Genomic DNA, 19,003 nt, shown 5'->3' with positions numbered 1-19,003 from the left:
TATACTTTAACACCTTTGCTTTCATTTTATAAACAAGCCTTAAGGAGCGCATGTTATTTTTTCATACAATGTCTTGCCAAAGTATTCATAACCCTTGAACTTTTTCACGTTTTGTCGCATAACGACCACAGGTTTCAGGATGTTCTGTTGGGATTTTGTTGCAAATTATGGTTAGGTGGGAGGAAAGTCGGCATTACTCTGATACCACTAAAGGAAATGCCTCAAAGTTTTCATAGAGCTCAAATAACACAGCGGACAGATCTGGAATGAAGATGTGGAAAGGTTTAATGTATTTCAGCATCTAACGTAGCACTTCAGTCCTACCAAACCATATGCCCATGGTTGGCCCAGTCCAAGTCCTGACCTAAATCTCACTCTTCTCTAGACTTGAAAATTGCTGCTCGTTGGTACATGTCATTCAATTTGGCTTGGGTTGAACTATTTTCCCAAGACAGTAAGAAAGGTTCAGCATGTAGAGGTTCACCTCAGAAGACTTGGAGGGGCTGAATATTAAATGCACATTTTAGTGATTTCTAACACTGTATGCAGGTCGGTATGTGTGGCTGTGGTGCTTCCATTTTTATAAGGCCTTTACATCATAACCACTGCACCGTTTCTCTCTTCCTCCGTAGAATGATCCCGTCTACCAGCAAAAACTTCCTCATCAACGACCTGGCTGCGGGACGGGAGTATGACCTCTGCGTGCTGGCCGTGTACGACGACGGCATCACGTCGCTGACGGCCACGCGCGTGGTCGGCTGCGTGCAGTTCCACACGGCCAACGAGGTCAGCCAGTGCCGCTTCATGCACAGCCAGTTCCTGGGAGGCACCATGATCATCATTATCGGCGGCATCATCGTCGCTTCCGTGCTGGTGTTCATCATCATCCTGATGATCCGCTACAAGGCCTACGGCAGCCCCGTGGACGCCAAGGCCAAGCCCAGCTCCGCCATGCACTCGCAGACCAACGGCAGCCAGCATCGGCTGCAGAGCTCGGCGTCCAAGCAGCCGTCCGACGAGGGCGAAGTGCCGGCGCCCAAAGAGTGCATGGCTCTGGTGTTGAGGGTGGACAGCGAGAAGAATGAGGACCTGGCGGCCGCGACGGCGGTCCTCGAAGTGGAGCTGCCCCCAAATGCGGACAAGATGAAGAGAAGGAGCAGCCTGGATGCTCAGCGCTCCGGGCCGCCATCTGAGGACACGCAGACGGACAGCAGCCTGACCGGCTCCACCATGTCCCTCTGCCTCATAGGCTCCAATGCCGGCACTAAGGAGGCGCCCAGGCTTAAGGACAAGAAAAGCGCCCTGGCCAGCGTGGGGTTACTCCCCAACGAGCTGGCACGAACTAGGCACAGATTCTCTTTCGATGGCGGGGATTACTCCATATTTCAGAGTCACAGTTACCCGCGCAGAGCGAGAACGAGGTGGCACAGGTCCACCAACCAGCTCAACACGGAGTCATCGCCGCTCGCCAACAGGAGAGTTACATTCAGCAGCACTGAGTGGATGCTTGAGAGCACGGTTTGAGGAAAGCAGTGTAGCAAAAAAAAACCAACAAAGAAACGTTTTAAAAAAGGCACAAACGTAACATGTAAAAACACGAAACGTCTACATGCCATACAGCACAACGATGATTAAAAACAAGCACATTTATGTACTCATGCTGACTTCCTGTGAGTTGCTGGAGGAGAACAGTATCCCGTCATCCTGCTTCCTCCCCATCGTGCTCCAAGAGAGGTTTACTTGGGCCATGACTCTTCTTCTTTGTTTTTTTTTTTGTTTTTTGGGGGGTTGTTTTGCAGCGGTGCCTTATTCTTTTAAATGTATGAATGGAGGATGCTGCTCACTGTAGTCACAAACCTCCCACTCTTGACGGCGGTGGGAAGTGTTGTTTTTGGCTTTTCGGTTTTCACCGTTTTCTGTGGCACACCAACGGGGGGAGAGGGATGTGGCATTTGGATGTGACTGTTTAATTGTTAAAAAAAATTAATAATAATCATAAAAAAAAAAAAAACTTCATTAAGCAGTAACTTGTAAAGTGAACAGCCAGGTACCCTGTTATGTCAATCATGTTTTTGTTTTTTTGTTTTGATCAGGAAAAAAAAAAAACTTTTGCACAGAAGACACGAGATACAAGGACAAGTATCAACACCAGTCTATACAATATTAATGACAAAAAAAGCAGAGTTTACTTTTTTTTTCGAATGCTCATTTCTAATGTTAGTGGATAAAAAGGGGTTGATGTGAGATTCTGCTATGGGCGGTCAGACTGTGCGATGTTGAATAGGTATTGTTCCAGACGTGACTGTATATTCATCGGTACTGTATCTGGCTGGTCTAGATAAAAGACGACAAACAAACAAACAAACAAACAAAGACATATATAAGTATATTAAAACATTGGTGTATGTGTACTAACTATGTAAAGTAAATAAGTCATACGTCACGTGACTTTTTACAGAGCATTTGGGTGTTGGCTGCAAGTTTTTACATTAAAAACCTGTCATCACACCTCTCAGTATTTAGTATGTCCAAGTTTGAACCATTTATCCCCTCATGAAGGGTATTAAATTTTTTGTGTGGGTTAACTGTATCAGTAGTGCTTGTATTTTTGTTTTGTTTTTGTTTTGGTGCTTTTGCTGTTGTTGTGGTTGGATTATTTTATGCCTTGTGCTCCTCCTGTGTCCACTGTAGCGAGCAAGAGAGGGACACACGAATCAAAATCATAAATATTTGATTCTTCAGTGCTATTTTTGAGGCTTTAAGTGAAAGCGTCACAGCGCCAATAGAGTGGAGTGGGATGTGTGACTGCGAGGGACAAGCCAACTGGACGTGGTGCTGAGGCCAGCTGTTGTTACACAACGGCGAATGAGCAAATGTTCACCACAAGGGGGAGACAGAGCTTTCCATTGTCTCTAATTAGGCGCTTTTCCTTGAGAATGTATTAGTGTGAATCATAAACAGCGGAAGCTACGTGCACCACCCTGGACAGAAAGGTCTGGTTTATGGGGAAAGCTGTAGTTTTAGCTCTTATGTTTTAGTACTGAGCATTGAAAATTAGCAAGGTTAACCAATCATACTGTCGGCAAATGTGGGAACATAACAGTAAGTGATCCTCTGCATTGACGTATAAGGTCCAGAGTCAGGTGAAGAAACCCAATATAGAAGCTTATATTTCAGTTTTGACCATAACTTATTAAAGCTTTTAACTATTCTTTAATTGATGTAAGGTAAAATTAGATGATGATGATTATTATTATTATTATTATTATTATTATTATTATTATTTTATTATTATTATTATTATTTGAATATTTTATTTGATTGACCTTTTTCTTTTCTGATTAAGATTGAAATACGTCCATAAAATTATCCTTATTATTTTATGCAGTCATTCTATGTGGATATTGCTGGGACAAAATACGTGGGTTTTTCCCTTTGGTGAATGCAATGCGCTTCTGTAATATCATTCAGCTGTAAAAAATGAAGAAAAAAAAGGGAGTCCGTTTTAATTTCATTTTTAAAAATCTGGCAGGCCACCAAGGAGAAAAGTGACCTATTTCGACTACATTTGTTGTATTTTACGATTGTTTTTCAGTGTTTTTGACGTGTAGAAGAAGAACACTGTTGGCTGTTGTGACGGCACTTTCTCCCACACCCTGCGCATTTCCACTGCTCAAGAAATAACCGATTAGAAAGACTAAACATGTTGCTCACTTTCATTAAATATATCAAGCAGTCTGTTGGAACGTTACCATATGTAGAACATGTGGAATGACGCAAATATATTGGCGATATAAAGGGAGACAGAGCAATGGACAAGCGAAAACTTTCTTCCTGCTTCCTTAACTGTGTGCAACACAGCGCCACCAGAGGTGAGGCGCAGCACTGCACTTATTCACTCTGGTCTTCTCCAAAACTTCAACAGCTATTTTGACCTTAGACATGTTGATATTATCAATAAAACACACAATTATAGAAAAGTGAAGTCAAATTGAAAAATAAATTTTCTATCATTGTTAGGATTTTACTCACCTGCCTCTGCAGACCCTGTGTCACTACCTTTCTGTTACTCTTTGATATATAATTATAAAATCCAAATTAATGTGAACTACACTAATGAATGCTATTTTAAGTACCATTCCAGGCAGAGGTTTAGACACTCTCATTATAGGGAAGAAGCTCATCTTCATTTACAGTTTATAGATTTTTTTTTTCAGACTGAACTGATCAGATGACAATGTTAAAGATTTTTAATAACTAGAATTGAGTTCACAATTTTAAATTAATTATATATCGTCTGCGATAAAAGCAGATTCATACTCCCCAAATGATGTTTGGTTATCTTTTCCTCAGCTAATTGCACCCTGACAGCCACCGTAGGCTTTTTGGACTCATTAGTAATCTTCTGGTATAGTTCAGGCTTGATTGTTTTTTACTTCTTTTCTCTTTTTTTTTATGAACTCTTTCCTTATCAGATTAACGTTTTCATGTTTTTGTGGGTTTTTAGTTTTTGTCCTCTGAGTAATTAGGTTTTCTCTTGCAGGTTTTGCATCACATCAAAGCGTCATTTTTAAATTATAAAAGCTAGCATCATGGCAGGAGTTTGTATACTTTTCAGAGCCACTGTGCCTCCAAAAAAAAATTGATTGATTCGACATGAAGCAGATTTAAATTGGGTTGAGAAAAGATAAGCCAGACTAACTTTAAGCTTCTCCAAAATCCTGACCTCCAGTATACTTTGGTATGAAATCATGGACTATGAATAAAAGCCAAATTAATGCCGAAATATCACACATTTAAATGGACTCTACTAATTCAGTTTGGAAGAGAAGCTTTTCGTAGCTGTCAAGCATAAATATAGTGTTAGATGGCAACAAAAAGTTTGTGATTTCTCTGCTACTTGCTACGAGGCAGTAAAGCCTTGTTGCATAATCTGGACTCTTTGTTGATCAAATATGTGAATACATATCTCTTTTTTAGTAATCATTTTGTTTCTGCAAGATCACTCCATGCTGAAATAACAATTGGATTTTGGATGTAAACCTCTGAAGGAAACTTTGTGTATTTTTAGACACAAAGGATCATCTAATTTTCTCTCTGCTACATTTAGCTGCGTTTTACATCGTATTAGTTTTTCTAGTCAGGGATGCACAATGACAACAACGACAAATTATGATTTTTTTTTGTTTGTTTGTTTGTTTCAGCAGAAAACGGCCTCCATTCCTCTGACCAAAGCTGCACAGATTAAGATAAAAGCCAGGCTGCTCAGACAGCGAGATGTCGATGAGATTTCTCAGAAAGCTGGAGCCCGTTTTGTACTCTATTTGAAGCAGATTTTTTTTTTTTTTTAACATCCATGGTGATGGAGTAGATTCAGTGTAAGAAGCGGGTCATCCTTCATCTTCACTCATCACACGCGGCCAGTTTTCACCTTGCAGATTTTGCATTTTAACCAACCCTGAAATTTCCCTCCTTCTGATTTACAGGAAGACTAAACCTTTAGAGCGAAAGTGCTTTAGCTGTCAAGTCCCCGGCGCACTAACTTTGCAACTCCAGTCCATCTCGGCATTAGCTCGCTGACAGCGAAGGCTTGGAGATTGTGCAGCAGACCGTCTCTCCCAGCTGGGGAAGTATTTCAGTCTGTTCCGATCTGTAACCATTATTCAACCCCGAATCTGCTTAGGTAAGAGGACGCAGAGATCTCAACCGTCCTGAAAAATTGGCTTGGACAGCCAAACTAGCAGACAGTAGGGTAAGAGCTAAGTGTTTCATCAGCAGTTCTGAGTGGCTGTGGGGGGAGGGAAAAGAGGGAAAAGGTGCCTGGATTCAGTGAGAAGACAATTATTTTTTTCACTCAAGATCCAATTTTATGTCTAATGCATACTGATGTGAGTGTGAAAAGCCCAGCCTGGGGATGGGTTAGCACATGTTGAGTTTGAGTATTGCCAAGATCGTTAATCAGCAAACAAGCTGTGTTGAAACATGAATGTCTAAAGTTTTTAAAGTGGGAGTTATTATGTAACGTCAACTTTTTAAAAGCTTTATATCATGTTGTAATGTAATTCCCTCGTCAGTGTAGCTTTAATTCTTTCATGCATGTTTGAGGCTTCCTTGAATCTTTCGCAGCAGCCATTGGGTAGATGCCTAAATGCACGTTCTCACAAAGCTCCGCCCATTTCCACAAAGCTCCTCCATGGAGCCGCAGTGTACAGCCGAGCTTCCGTCTCTCATTACACTCCCGCCCCGCACTTTACCCGCTCAGCACCTCCAGACTAATGGCAGCAGCAATTAGCAAACACCTGGTGGAACTGCAAGTCAGCTGAGCTCAACATGCAAACTACTACTCACTCCAACGCTCCTAAGAATGGTTGTAAACGCCGTAAGGAGAAGCAATGTGACGACATGCTGAAGGCGGAGCGTCGAGAAGACCTGGAGATTCTTAAAGCGACAGAAGCCCTATTTCAAGGTGTCACAATAGGAAGTTTTGTTTCTTTTAAGGAATGTTTGAATGTTTCAAAACAACTGAACGTAACAATAGTTACTTGCCTGTGTAATAAGAAAACAGATTGTGTCTGGAAAATCAGCATCCTCTTTAAAGTAACTTCTAAGTTGACCTAAAAGTCCTATTTTGCTTGAAATAAGCGAAATAGTCACTTATTTCAAGGCTTTACTTCTTTAAAGCCTTGAAATAAAGTAATTTCTCTGACCTTACACACAAAGCCCACTTTTTGCCTGCGAAGTATAACTACAGGTAAACTCACTGGAGGGCAGAGTGGCAACATTTGCCCACTGGGGAATTTAAAACCTTGGACCTTAGTATTCCCGGAGGAATATCACAGTGAAACACCGACTGCACAACTGAGGAAACATTGTCTGCTACTTGGCATTTCACTTCAACACTTCACAGAGGCAAACAGAGGTACTTGATGTCTTTTTTTTTTTTACTGAATCAACAAACTGAGTTGTCCAACATGTTTCTTATATCTATGGGTATGCACATAAAGTACCTTATCAAAGTTGTTCACATTCTTCATCAACTCAGCCAAAATATTAGTGTCATTTTGAGATCAGTGAATGATTATCAGTGTTAGTTTGCTTTCTACTAGTGGCACAAGTAGAAGTAAATTAGCCAACAAGTTTAGTTTGGTTACATTCCTCTGACATATTTACGATGTTGTTTTTTGTGATTTGCATCTCTGCAGTTGCTCCAGAGTTCTTCAGGGCCTCTCAGTCGCTTATTATTGATCACCTTACCTAAAATGTTTTCACACTGAGATAAAATTACATAAAGATGTTTTCTTTTTTTACTAATATTGTTGTTGTCAAGCTAAAAGCAAAGATATTGCTACACTTTGCAGAATTTAGCATTTAGAAAAAAAACCTCTTTATCTTCTCCTTTCAGTTCACACTTTTGTGCTACTATGTGTTGGATTAGCAAGTAAAGTCCCATGGGACAAACATCCCAATGTTGGCGTTTGTGGCGGTAAAGTGATAAAATCCAAAGGATTTTAGGAATACTGTTGCATAAAGTGCTATCCTTAATACAGCCAATGACTCCTGGAATCACAGCTCCAGTGGAAAAACAACTTGTAATTTCTGTGAATGATCATACTTTTGCTGGGAGCTGTAAAACATATTCAGCTGCGGGTTTTGGCTAAACGTTTTGAAGCAGTTGTAGTGAAGGTTCTCTTGAAGAAACAGGCCTGTTTTCATGACTTTAATTTGCTTTTCTTTTTTTATTTTTTTATTCCGGGGATTCAGTCAGCTACAAACGAGCAAATCTCACAGCTTTCCTCTGCTTGGAGGGAACGTTTAGCCTTTTGACACAGACTTAGCAAAGGGCTCCAGGCTTTTACAGTGAACACAATTTCAGACTGGTTTACAAAACACTTCCATTGGCATTAGATTATCTCAAAACAGCCACATGCCATGGGGCTAACCATTTGCTACCAGCTTGCACAGATGATGATGTTAGCAAGGTTAGAACAGGAGAGGAGGAAAAAAAAATCTATATTTTCAGGGTTGTTAATGGTGATAAGAGATCTTTTTCTCTGTAATTACAGAGACGGCAACACCTGATAGGCTAGGGCAACCTGCTGCTCATCAGTTGAGCTATTTAGAGCTTCTTTACTAACATTTTCTAAATCATGAATGCATTTACTTTGATTATGAAACTAGATTATTCAGTTCAGCTGAACCTATTTATACTGTTATGTATTTATTCATACTAAGCCTATAGCAGAGATAGGTCAGGATAGCCTAAGCAGAGGCGAAATAAGAAAATCCAAGAAACCTGATTAATATTGGATTTGAAGAACATGTACCAGTAAAAAATACCCGGTTTATTACTGGAGGCCAATTGAATGTCATACTGATGAAGTGATTGACTTAGGCGCCTCTTTTCTCAAGGCTCTTGTCAAAAGACGACTATTTCTGTCTTGTCTGATTTTAAAAGCCGGAAATTTTAAGTCATTCAGGTTTTTATGTCTTCAAGACATGCCCATGGTTTACCTAACCTTTATGGTAAAGATAGCTAAGCGTAATCAGCACAACACTAAAAACTGATGATATACTGTCTGATAATCTCACAAATTTCACACATATATAATAAAGATAATTGGCTCCGACCCTATGCCCTGTGGTACACCACAAGTAACCCTGGAAGGTGAAGATTTTCCAGTAACCTGAACAAATTTTAATCTATCAGATGCATGAGATTTAAAGCAGCCTGGTGCTTGTCCTCTGATCCCTATATGTTCAGGTCTTTCTAAGAGATTATTGTGATCAATTTTGTCAAAGAAGATCTAATAAAACAAGAACAGTCTGTTTTCTGAGGCCAAGATAATATTATTTGTAGTTTTCATCAGTTCTGTTTTTCAGTGCTATGATGAGCTCTGAAACCTGAGCGAAACCTTTCAAAAGGGATGTTAATGTTTAGATGCTCACACACTTGATTGGCAATTATTTTTTTCAAGAATTTTATATCAGAAAGGAATAACAACAATATATCTGCAACTTATCAAGTCTCACTTACAACCCTGTGTACACATTTGTTTACCAAGGATAGATTATTCACATTTAAGCTGGAGACGGCAATCAAAGGGAAAACTTCCTTAGTTTGCTTGGCATTGGGTCTAACATCCAAGCTGAAGATTTAGATGAAGTGAATATTTTTGATAACTTGGAAAGCTCAACTGAATCAAAACAGTCCAAAATACAGATCGGGCTCTACGGTTACATTCAATGCTGAGTGACTCTTTTACTGAGAATGAATAATCACGTTTGGGAGGAGGCCAGTGATTCAACCGGTTTTATTTATAAAGAACTCCACCGAGTCATTACCGCTGAGAGCCGAGGGAACGGTCGACTCAGCAGAACTGTGATTCTGTATAAGTTTGGCAACTGTCCTAAAAAAGAAACCTAGGATTATTATTATTCTCCTCCGTTACTGATGAAAATAGGCTGTTGGCAAATTGTCCTGTTTAAAATTTTTTTAATAAAAGTGGACTGTTTTTCCAGATGAAGTAGACTAGAGCACCATTTTCTCTTTAATTTTCCAGCATGGCTCTGAATTAAATCATAAATAATGCGTTTTCTGACTGAGGTGAGTGAGTAGGTATTTGATCCTTCAAAGCTTTTGTATAGGAAATTGCCCTTCATCCCCCAATACCCCCCAACTTAACAATTGAGAAGAATCACAAGATGTTTTATCAGAACATGTCACAGCGTAATGTCGAAAAGGTTATTTCAAAGCGCTGGAAGTGAGAAGCACTCATTCAGTTATCAAATCATTTCCTGCTGTCAATGCATCTCTGTTGTTTGGCTCCAAACTAGATTGTAGTTTTTTAGAGATCAGGTAGAGGTAGTGCTTTTCTTCACCTTTTTCATTTTTATATGTTTAAGTATCAAATTATAGCTTCAAATCTGCAGTAGAGCGTGCCTTTCTGCTCAAGATAAAGTTTTCATTTTTCCATATATAGGTTGCTCAACATATCAAAATATCATTTTATATGTCATCTCTCAATCATCCAGCTCTGACATTTCTATTTTGTTACTGAAAGTTTTACAAATGCTATTAGCATTGACATTTGCCAAGTAAAATTATCTCCAAGACATTACAAATGGGTGGCATTTATATTGTATTAGAGTAAGTGTTTTAATTATAAACCTACTTAAAACGAGAGATTCACCTTTTGATGCATTGCACTAGTTTTGAGAAGTATTCATTTTTTTAACAGGATTGTTTCATTAAGGCTCTTTTTGCTATTTTTTTTATCTTCGGTAGTTAAAATGTGGAAATTGTCTGATGTAAAAATCAACACATTCAAGCGTTAAATTCTTTCCCCTGTTTGTGAAAAGGAGGCAGACTTCGGAGTCACATGTGCACAGACACAGCTGGAACATGATGTATGTATACCTGAAATGTATGCGATATGTAAAAAAAAAAAAAAAAAAAAAAAAAAAAAAGGGAGGCAGTGTTTTGCTAATTGTCAACACAAAGTCTAGATAACAAGGTCCGAGCGTGTCACATTTCACAGGTCAGAAAATTATCAGAATTGTTCTACCGCGAAAGCGAGGCTACGGTTCACCAGTACATTATTTTTTTAACCCTGCAGCATTGTGCGCATGCGCGATCTTTCCGGACGTTAACAACAATTAGCAACGCTTTTCCTAAGGCGAGCTAATCGGAAGTAGAAATGGAGAAAAGAGCGACAGTCAACGGGAAACTCTTGACTGTCTTGACCGGGGAAACTTCTCTCTTTGGAGAGAAGTTTTTGTCGTAAAACTGGTAAAAAGTACAACAACTTTGCTGCACCTGCACCGGATCAGCTGTTTGGATTTCGCTGCGTTTCCGAGAAAGGCGTGGATCGTCTCACCTTTGTTCTGGAAGTCATTAGGACCTCATATAAACTAGCTGTGGTGAGTTCCTAAAGGATCAGACCTGAAACGGGCGTTTATTGGAAATGTTGCCGACTTTTATGTTCTGAATTATTTAGTAACTCCCCTCTTTGTCTTTTCTAAGCTACAGCTTCTGCCTGACAGCAGAGCCTGTTGCAAATGTTAGGCCTGGTTAGCATGGCCAGTGACGATGGAGGATAAACGGTTTGTCTGTAATAGTAAGTTACTTAGCCACCATTAACCCGTTTAGCAACAAGTACATAAGAATGACTGACAGCGCTAAAACCCTCCTCCCGGTTCTGATTGGTTGTTTTTGCTCCGGACTAATGGATTTCTCCAGAGGGCAATATTAGCTCAGAGAGGACATGGAGAAAGTAAATCTTTTCACATATCAAAAATCTCATAAGATTATGACATGTTGACAGTTTTAACAAATATATACCATACTTGTATAAAAAACACTTTATTTGACACTAGAGGGAAAAATTGTTGAATATCACTAGGAATGATCTTTACAAATTTTCCTCAGTTTTTTTAGAAAAATGAAAAACAATTGCAAAATAGAGGTTTATTTTAGACGTGGCAATATTTCAGCAACAAATGTATAAAATGTATAAACCTAAAAAGCTCTTGTAGAAAAACACAATTTGTCTCACTTGATTGAACCTGCATAATTTTACTCTATTAAATACAGTTAAAAAAAAAGTACATTTTTGGACCAAAGTCTGAGGCGACCCAGGAAACAAGTGATCAATGAGGCTGCGTCCTGCAGGATTCCTGATGCGTTAGGCGATGGAAAACTGCTCCATTGTTCTTCACGCAGTCTGCTGAGTGAGCTCAGATATTTCTCCTAAAAAGGAGCAGACTAAGGACCAACAGCATCTGGTTGTTGATGCACCCTAAAGACACAACACGGCCCCACGGTGGAGGCCTCCCTCATGAGCTCAAAAACAATGATCTTAATGTAGCTCTTCTAGTCGTTAGCTCAACACGTGTTTGCGTCTCAGTCATTCGAGCTATCGTTCGAACTCTCCTCGCCTCCTTCCTTCCAGTTTTTCCTCCTCTTCTTTTTCGAGTCCAATTCTGAGTCCGAGTCCTTGAGGGAGTCGCGCTTTCGCTTTTTGCGACCGTTAGTCCGTCTCTCCTTTGTTCCTCCGCTGTTGCCTTCTTCCGAGCTGCTGTCCTCATCTCTCCTTTGGATTTTCACACTTTTCTTGTTTTTGTGTCGACTTTTACCTCTCTTTTTTTTCCTTTGCTTGTCTTTCGTCTCACTTCTGTCGCCCGTACTGCTGTCGTCGCTCGAAGACTCTGCTTTCTTCCTCTTTTTCTTTTTCTTCTTTCGGGACAATTTTTTGGACCTCTTTGACAGACATGCTTCGGTGCCAGACTTGGATTTCTTCATTTTGCGGTGTCTGTTCTTCTTCATGGTTACACTTTTGTCACTGCAAAAAAAAAGTGAACAATGTTAAACTAGTCAAAACACAGCAACGTAAACACACCCTTTGCTTTCACCAGTAAATGTAATTTTTTAGATAAAATAATTAATATTTCCTAGACTGCAACAAAGCACTGTGTTGAGTCAAACGAATTGCTTTGGAGAAGCCCAATCAGTCCATCTTTTCTTACAAAATTGATTTTGATTGATTTGAGAACAAAGTATTCCCACTAAATTGCCCCCACATATTGGTTTAATGAAGCTATTTTTACGATGTGTTTACGTTTGTTTTGGTTTCGACGGTTAGATTTAAAGGGGCAGTAATATGTGAAATTGACTATTTTGAACATTTCTTCATGCAATAATGTTGTTTCCCCATCAAAACATACCTGGAGTGTTGCTTTGATACTTTCATGCATCTTTGAGAAATCCTCCCATCTCCCGTGACAACCATTCAGCTGTGTAAAACGACTAGATGGACCTAGCTCCGCCTTCAAGACAGCAGCTTCTACTCGGAGTTGCAGTTTCCAAGCTCCAGAGTTTCTCAGATTTGATATTTATGCGTAGCATTTGTATAACAGCTAAAGGTAACATAGTTACTTATTTGTGCTATAAAAAGACAGAATGTGCTTCTAAAATACATTACACTGTCGCTTTAATATAAAAGATAGAAACAAAATGCCCACTGTCATTTTTGGAGCTACTTTGATTTTGTCAGGTTGTTACTCCCTTGTCAGGTCTCCAGTCCATTCCAGGTGGTTTACATTAAGAAATAAAACACAAAAATTGTGCTCAAATACACTTGAGGCTAACTGAAGGGCTGGGCCAACAGAGGACTTAAGATTATTTGCTTCTAGTGTCTTTTTTCAGAAACTGAAAAATGAATACAGTTAGTAAAACCACATTCATTCAGATTCCTTAAGGTGTGTCCTCAACCAAATAATTTTACATCAGGTGATTGAGAGGGATTTAAAATGACCGTCTAATAGAGTAAAAGTGCTCACAGTGCAAAACGGGCATAGAGTAATTTCCAAAATGCATGCGAGTCTCTCGGAAATTAAGACTTAAGTACTGTGAATACGAAGCAAAATGGAAGAAGGAATTTCAGAGAAATGTTAGACGAATTACATTAATTTTCAGTGAACAGCAGCACATTCTCATGGAGAACATTAGTTTTTAAAATCACCTGTTCATTAGGCTCATTTTGAAGGCTTCCTGGCTGCTGGAGATACTGTGACTCCCTAGCAAATTATTTTCATTCTAGTTCTGACATTTTGGCATGCTAGTCATACTGAATTTGTCATCTTATTAGAAAATAATGTACAATTTACTTAGGAGAGAACTATGATTTGGACATTTTCAGTTAATGCAGTTAGAAAAGCCATTACAGTAAAACAAATAATAGTTTAAAAGGGAAAATTATGTATTTTCCAGGCATATAGTGCAATTCTAATGCACAATGAAATAACTATGTGACCTTCAGTCGTCATAAAAACCCTATGTATATGTATCAAACATGGCTTAAAAGAAATTTGACTTTGCAATTTGATGCCTTGAAATTAGGCCTCTGTCTCTTTAAGAGGCTCCTGCTCTTTCTGACACTCTGCCTTCAGGAAGTCATCACAAACATGCTGTTTACAAACATTCTTACCGGAGCTCCAAGGTGGAGCTTTGTGAGAGCAAGTGTTTAGGCACCCCCTGCATGGTTGCCATGGGAGATTGAAGGATTACTCAGACATGCATGAATGAAGCAGAGCAACACTCCAGATAGGTTTTTGATGAGGGAATGATATTATAATATCATAAAAAGGTCAAAAATTTACATTATAACCCTACTTTAATACAAAAAAGGCAATTCGTCAAAATCAGAGTGGGAAAGCACTTAATAGAGAACTGGGAATGGACTTTTGCCCTGGAAACACTGGTAGCTGCATGAATGTCGCTTCAAAACAGAATTGCATAACCAGCTTCTTTTTTCTGTTGTTTAGGCTTTTATTTTTTTGCATACCTGTCGCTGTCAAACTCCTCAGGATAGAGCTCCTTGAAGCCACTGTGCCCCCACCTGTGAAGTGGAACACAGCGTTCAATTACAGCACAGGCGCTTCTGGCGTGTCTCTGACAAAATAACAAAAGCAGGGCACTACAAATCAAAATGGCGAGAAACATCACGACGTCTACCTGTCTGGATCACCGGCCTCAAATTCGTAGAGCCTGCGTGTCCAGTACCGAGCCTCTCTGTCGTCGTGCTCCGATGCTCGCTCTCTGCCGGCGCTCGTGTTTCTGGGATGGTCGGACATTCGATCGCAGTGCATTCCTCCTCTGGAATATGATTGAAATTTATAAGTCAAAAAGGGCAACTGAAGTAAAATTGTCAAAGATTATTATATTTCTAAGTCAACATTCCATATTGAAGTACGGGTACGCTATCCCTTGGTAATAATCTATTATTATTTCAATGTAGGGATGAAACGATTAATTGAAATAATCGTCAAGTAATTTTGTGATTAATCAAGAACTAAAAAAGGAATTTACTGAAAGAACAACACACTCAGAGCAATAACTAGGCCAAAACTGAAAAAATAAAAAAAATAAATATATATATATATATATGTATATATACAAATATATCTACACACATATATAATTTTTAAATTGACGATAAATAATAAAAAAAAACGTTCTAACCAGAAAGTGGCATAATTTAACTTCACCAGATTTTCAATTATTATTACGCACCTTCTGCTATCCAGTTATTATTCATGTAACCCTCAAAAAATAACTGAAGTTAAATTGAGCAGAAAAGTCCAAGTTTTCCCACTGTTAAGATTTCTTTAGCTGCAGATTTATCCTTTTCTACAAATGATCAAATATATACTAAAGGAATTATATATTATTGCATTTTAGGGAATTAAATGCTTATTTTCTGATTAAAAAAATTTATTTATTTGTATATTTTAACATAGTTCTAATATTGCATAAAAAGGCTCAAGTGTTCAAATGACAGTGCAGAATGTGCCATTTTCTTATCTGATTGATTAATCATCATAATAGTTGATAACTAAAATAGTTGTTAGTTGATGTCGTGTTTCAGTGTGAATACAAAAATTCTCATCTTTATCAAGATTTAAAATGTCGGACCCGCAAAAAGGGAGAGGTATCTGTACACGGAATAATACTTAAAATCAATTTCCAGCCAGCGTAGGAGAAATGTGTGACCCAAACAATGAGGATCTGTGCGGCTTTTGCTCGGCCGGCTCAAATTAAACTGTTTACTGCTCCCACCTCATAATGTCTGCGCTGGGTAGATGTTTGTGGTCGGATGCCTGGATCTCCCAGTCTCTCATCTTCCACATCTCCATCTCCTCTTGGATCTGCGGAGGGTCAACAACTGTATATAAATGGAAAAACCGGACAGACTGCGTGTGAAGCGTTTACGTACTGCGTGTTAATTTTAGTTATTGTGCCTTATAAGAAAAAAATGTGTGCTCTTCAATGCCCTGACCTTAATTCTATCAGATTATATGCATAACCAATGTTTAAGCCCTGGCATAACATGAAACTCAATGAATTCTATCTTAAGGGAATCAAAAAAAAAAAAAGTAAAAAAAGAAATCTCTGTTGTGTGGCAGTGAGCTGCAATTTTACTCAGCTGAAGGAGAGCGGTGCCAGGTGAAACCGGCTGGCACAGCTGCCGCACATTGTCTAAGCAGCTTCTCTTAGCATATGCAGTTGCATGCTGGGAAATGAGAGCCTGTCAGACGCAGCCACACAGGAGCACAATCCGCCTGCCAGCCTGCACCAAATTATTCCTGAAAGTGTTTTCTTTTTATATCAGCTGTTTAACTGCACTCCACTGTGTTGGGCAAACTCAAAAATGAAGTGGCTTTTGATGAGTCTCTGTCGGGAACTACTTAGCTTTAAAGGCACAGATTTATTTTCTTTTTTGAGAACAAAACAATAACACCATCAGATGCTGAAATAAAAAAAATTTCTACATAATCTATAGTTATTTGACTTACTTTGGGGATATTAATCATGTAGGAGCTATAAATTACCTTCTGCCTTGCAAAAATTATTCCTACTTCTTAAACTTTTTTATATTACAGCCACAAACTACTATGTATTTCATGGCAGTTTTTTTTGTTGTTGCAAGTTTCACCTATTAAAATTTAAGAACTGCATCATGACAGAAATGACCAAAGGGAAAAGTGTCAGACAGTTTGTCTCGCACCAAAGGTTGCTCTTAGATTAACAGTAGTAGCTGCGTTGGAGTCAGAGGAACAAAACTGTGACATTTCTGGGGTTTTAACCCACGTAGCACCAAGATGTTTATTCACAGAATAGATGTTGGATAGTATGGGTTGGCAACAAAAGTGAACCAGTGGTAAAGCTGAACATCGACCAGCAAATTTGCACTTACCCATAGCTAGCTAGCAAGGGCATTTTAGCAGTTTGTTACTGACAAAACTTAAGACCTGTGATTAACATATTTAAGGCCAACTTATTTTTTTTAAGAATTTAAGAAATTTTAAGCCATATTTTTAGATACATGAATTTAAGACTTTTTTTATGCACAGATTTTATTTGACAGAACAACACAATGGAGTACATAGGGGAGAACAATAAAAATAATTACATTATAAAATTAACATTTTTAAATGTTTTTAATCTACATGTTTACAAATCTGAAACGTGTTGCATGCATTTTTTTTATCCCAACCAACAAATTCAATACTACGTATTGCTGCAGTACATCTGCTAGCCTACACTTTGACTGGAGAGCATGCTTTGATCCATTCCATTGCAGTTCTCTCTGTATGTTTAGGATCATTTTTGGGCTAAAGTCCCCCTCATTTCTTGTGTTTTTCCTTTAAACGACCCCTCTCTTTTAGCCATTTTTCCACAAAAGGGAGATCTGTGGAGTACATCACTAATAGCTGCTTCAGAGTTAACACAAATAATTTCGTACAGACGTATCAAACTCTTTTTTTGTGGTAACAAAATGTTAGACACCATCATGATTTAATTTATCAGCTACAGTTATAAGTTGACATGCTGTCATGAATTCTATTAAATTTTTACATCCATTTATAGAAGCTACTTTTAGATGTGCACTTCATTTAAACACCCCTTACTACCTCGGTAATTACACGTTTATGTATATTACGGGAAAGATGGAGTTAAGAGCCACCTACCAGCTTGACTATACTTCACACAATTAGGGGTGGAAAAAAACTTTTATCAGCCTCCTGCTGTTTTAAAACGCACCAACCTCAATATGTCACCCCGAGTGTTAGATCTCTTTTACAGTGATCTGTGCACCGATTAGCATACCCCTCATCATATATATATATATTTTTTACTTTGATGTTCGTGTCACCTGATATTTTGACAAACTTTAGGAGAAAGTAGAGTATAAACATATATTGTTGCCATGGAAAATTACGTAAAGGAAGCACTAGTGAAAGTAGTTTTTATTGAGTTAGTCGCTTCCTGCCACACGCACCTTGTTGTGGGCATCTGTGTGTCGGATTACATTCCTCAACAATGTCTTCCCAAGCGGCTGCTTTGCCATGGCGACACCTGACGAGAGACCCACGTCCATCAAACACAAACGAAACAGCTATTCAGAGAATAAAGATCAAAAGTAGGTATAAAAAAACAGGGCAGAAGATAGACTTTCTCTTTCAGCAACTAGTCGAGCAGTCACCACTGTTGGCTCTGTATTTAAGCTAGCAATGCTGAATAAAAGAGTGCAAGGCTTTTCAACAGCCTGCTGTAAGTTTACAATATCCATTCATTAAGCTACTAAAACATCCTCAATGTACCATAAAACGTACAAATTGTACCTTTGAAAAGCCAGCAGAATTCGAAAGGAAGACAACACAGCCTTAAGTCTTCACTTCCGCAGCGTCACAGGACGTCGGGAGAAAGTGACTGCTGATTGGACCAACGGCCTGTCGACAATAATGACGTCATACTGCTGAATCTTGGCTGTGGCAAGTCGTTTTTACATTTAATAGATGGGGAGCCTTCTGTTAAGTTGGCGTCTGATAGTTGTACAGATTCTATGTGTATATCATAAAATGCATATGTTATGTATACGCATATAAGGGGTGCATATTTTTTGTTGTTGGTTGTGTTTATACTTATAATTTTTATTTATTTCATCAAAAGGCCTAGGAATTTTAAATTTATGAGTGAAAATATGGTCTAACATGGACTCTCATTTCTCTTTCTGGACAGTACAAGAGATTATGGCTTTCAAGTCAGACAGTTGTGTGTTGATATTCATACGTATGACACCAACGACTGCCCTGCACTTGCTGATCTCTGCTTTTAGAGCAATAATTAAAAACGTGAACTGTCAGAGTCAGACGAAGATCAAAGTTTCTGGCAACCACACACAGTGGGGAAGATGGGAAGGGATGAAAAAATATTTTAACATTTGCTTGCTAAGTTTTTTAAGTGCTGCAGGACTTCAAATCTTGTACGGGGCAAACATGGCTAAAATTAACTACAGGTAGTTTTAGCAGATTGTACAAAGAGGAACGCTCCTTTCTTTGTATCCTTAAGAAATTGAATATCATTTTCAATTTCTTTGAAATATAAAGACATCTATAAAAAACCCCAAAAAGAAACATGGTGGCCTCTGAAGAAAAGTTCTGA

At 38.8% G+C, this 19,003-nt stretch overlaps 3 protein-coding genes across 12 annotated transcripts in view; 2 read left to right on the top strand and 1 right to left on the bottom strand.

Annotated features, from left to right (window-relative positions):
* Nucleotides 1-2,373, top strand: part of lrfn1 (leucine rich repeat and fibronectin type III domain containing 1) — a 176,747-nt gene extending 174,374 nt beyond the window's left edge. For all 6 annotated transcript variants that reach the window (XM_044119219.1, XM_044119220.1, XM_044119222.1 and 3 more), the window contains one exon: nucleotides 633-2,373. In XM_044119219.1, coding sequence (XP_043975154.1) covers nucleotides 633-1,524 — 892 coding nt within the window. In that variant the 3' untranslated portion in view covers nucleotides 1,525-2,373. The remainder of the gene's footprint in view (nucleotides 1-632) is intronic.
* An 8,257-nt stretch (nucleotides 2,374-10,630) lies between these two features.
* The window catches only part of dixdc1a (DIX domain containing 1a), a 28,570-nt gene continuing 20,197 nt past the window's right edge, over nucleotides 10,631-19,003 (top strand). For 2 of the 3 annotated variants that reach the window (XM_044119207.1, XM_044119204.1), the window contains exon 1: nucleotides 10,631-10,920. The gene's annotated coding sequence lies outside the window, so the exon portion shown is untranslated. The remainder of the gene's footprint in view (nucleotides 10,921-19,003) is intronic. The other variant, XM_044119202.1, reaches the window with a different exon arrangement.
* nkapd1 (NKAP domain containing 1) lies at nucleotides 10,998-18,301 on the bottom strand. Of its 3 annotated transcripts, none has more exons than XM_044119216.1 (6): nucleotides 18,184-18,282; nucleotides 17,841-17,957; nucleotides 15,617-15,705; nucleotides 14,513-14,653; nucleotides 14,343-14,396; nucleotides 10,998-12,341 (listed from the first exon to the last, which is right to left on the bottom strand). In XM_044119216.1, the coding sequence occupies exons 2-6, from the start codon at nucleotides 17,937-17,939 to the stop codon at nucleotides 11,903-11,905; spliced, it is 822 nt and encodes a 273-aa protein (XP_043975151.1). In that variant the 5' UTR covers nucleotides 17,940-17,957; nucleotides 18,184-18,282; the 3' UTR covers nucleotides 10,998-11,902. The 3 variants fall into 3 exon arrangements, with proteins under 3 accessions (XP_043975151.1, XP_043975153.1, XP_043975152.1); XM_044119218.1 differs by having other exon boundaries at nucleotides 15,617-15,722; nucleotides 17,841-17,917; nucleotides 18,184-18,243; XM_044119217.1 differs by having other exon boundaries at nucleotides 11,004-12,341; nucleotides 17,841-17,917; nucleotides 18,184-18,301.

Source organism: Gambusia affinis, linkage group LG06, assembly GCF_019740435.1.
Source record: "Gambusia affinis linkage group LG06, SWU_Gaff_1.0, whole genome shotgun sequence".
Taxonomy (NCBI): domain Eukaryota; kingdom Metazoa; phylum Chordata; class Actinopteri; order Cyprinodontiformes; family Poeciliidae; genus Gambusia; species Gambusia affinis.
The sequence above is the reverse complement of the archived record's forward strand: the minus strand, read 5'-3'. Positions and strand labels throughout refer to the sequence as shown.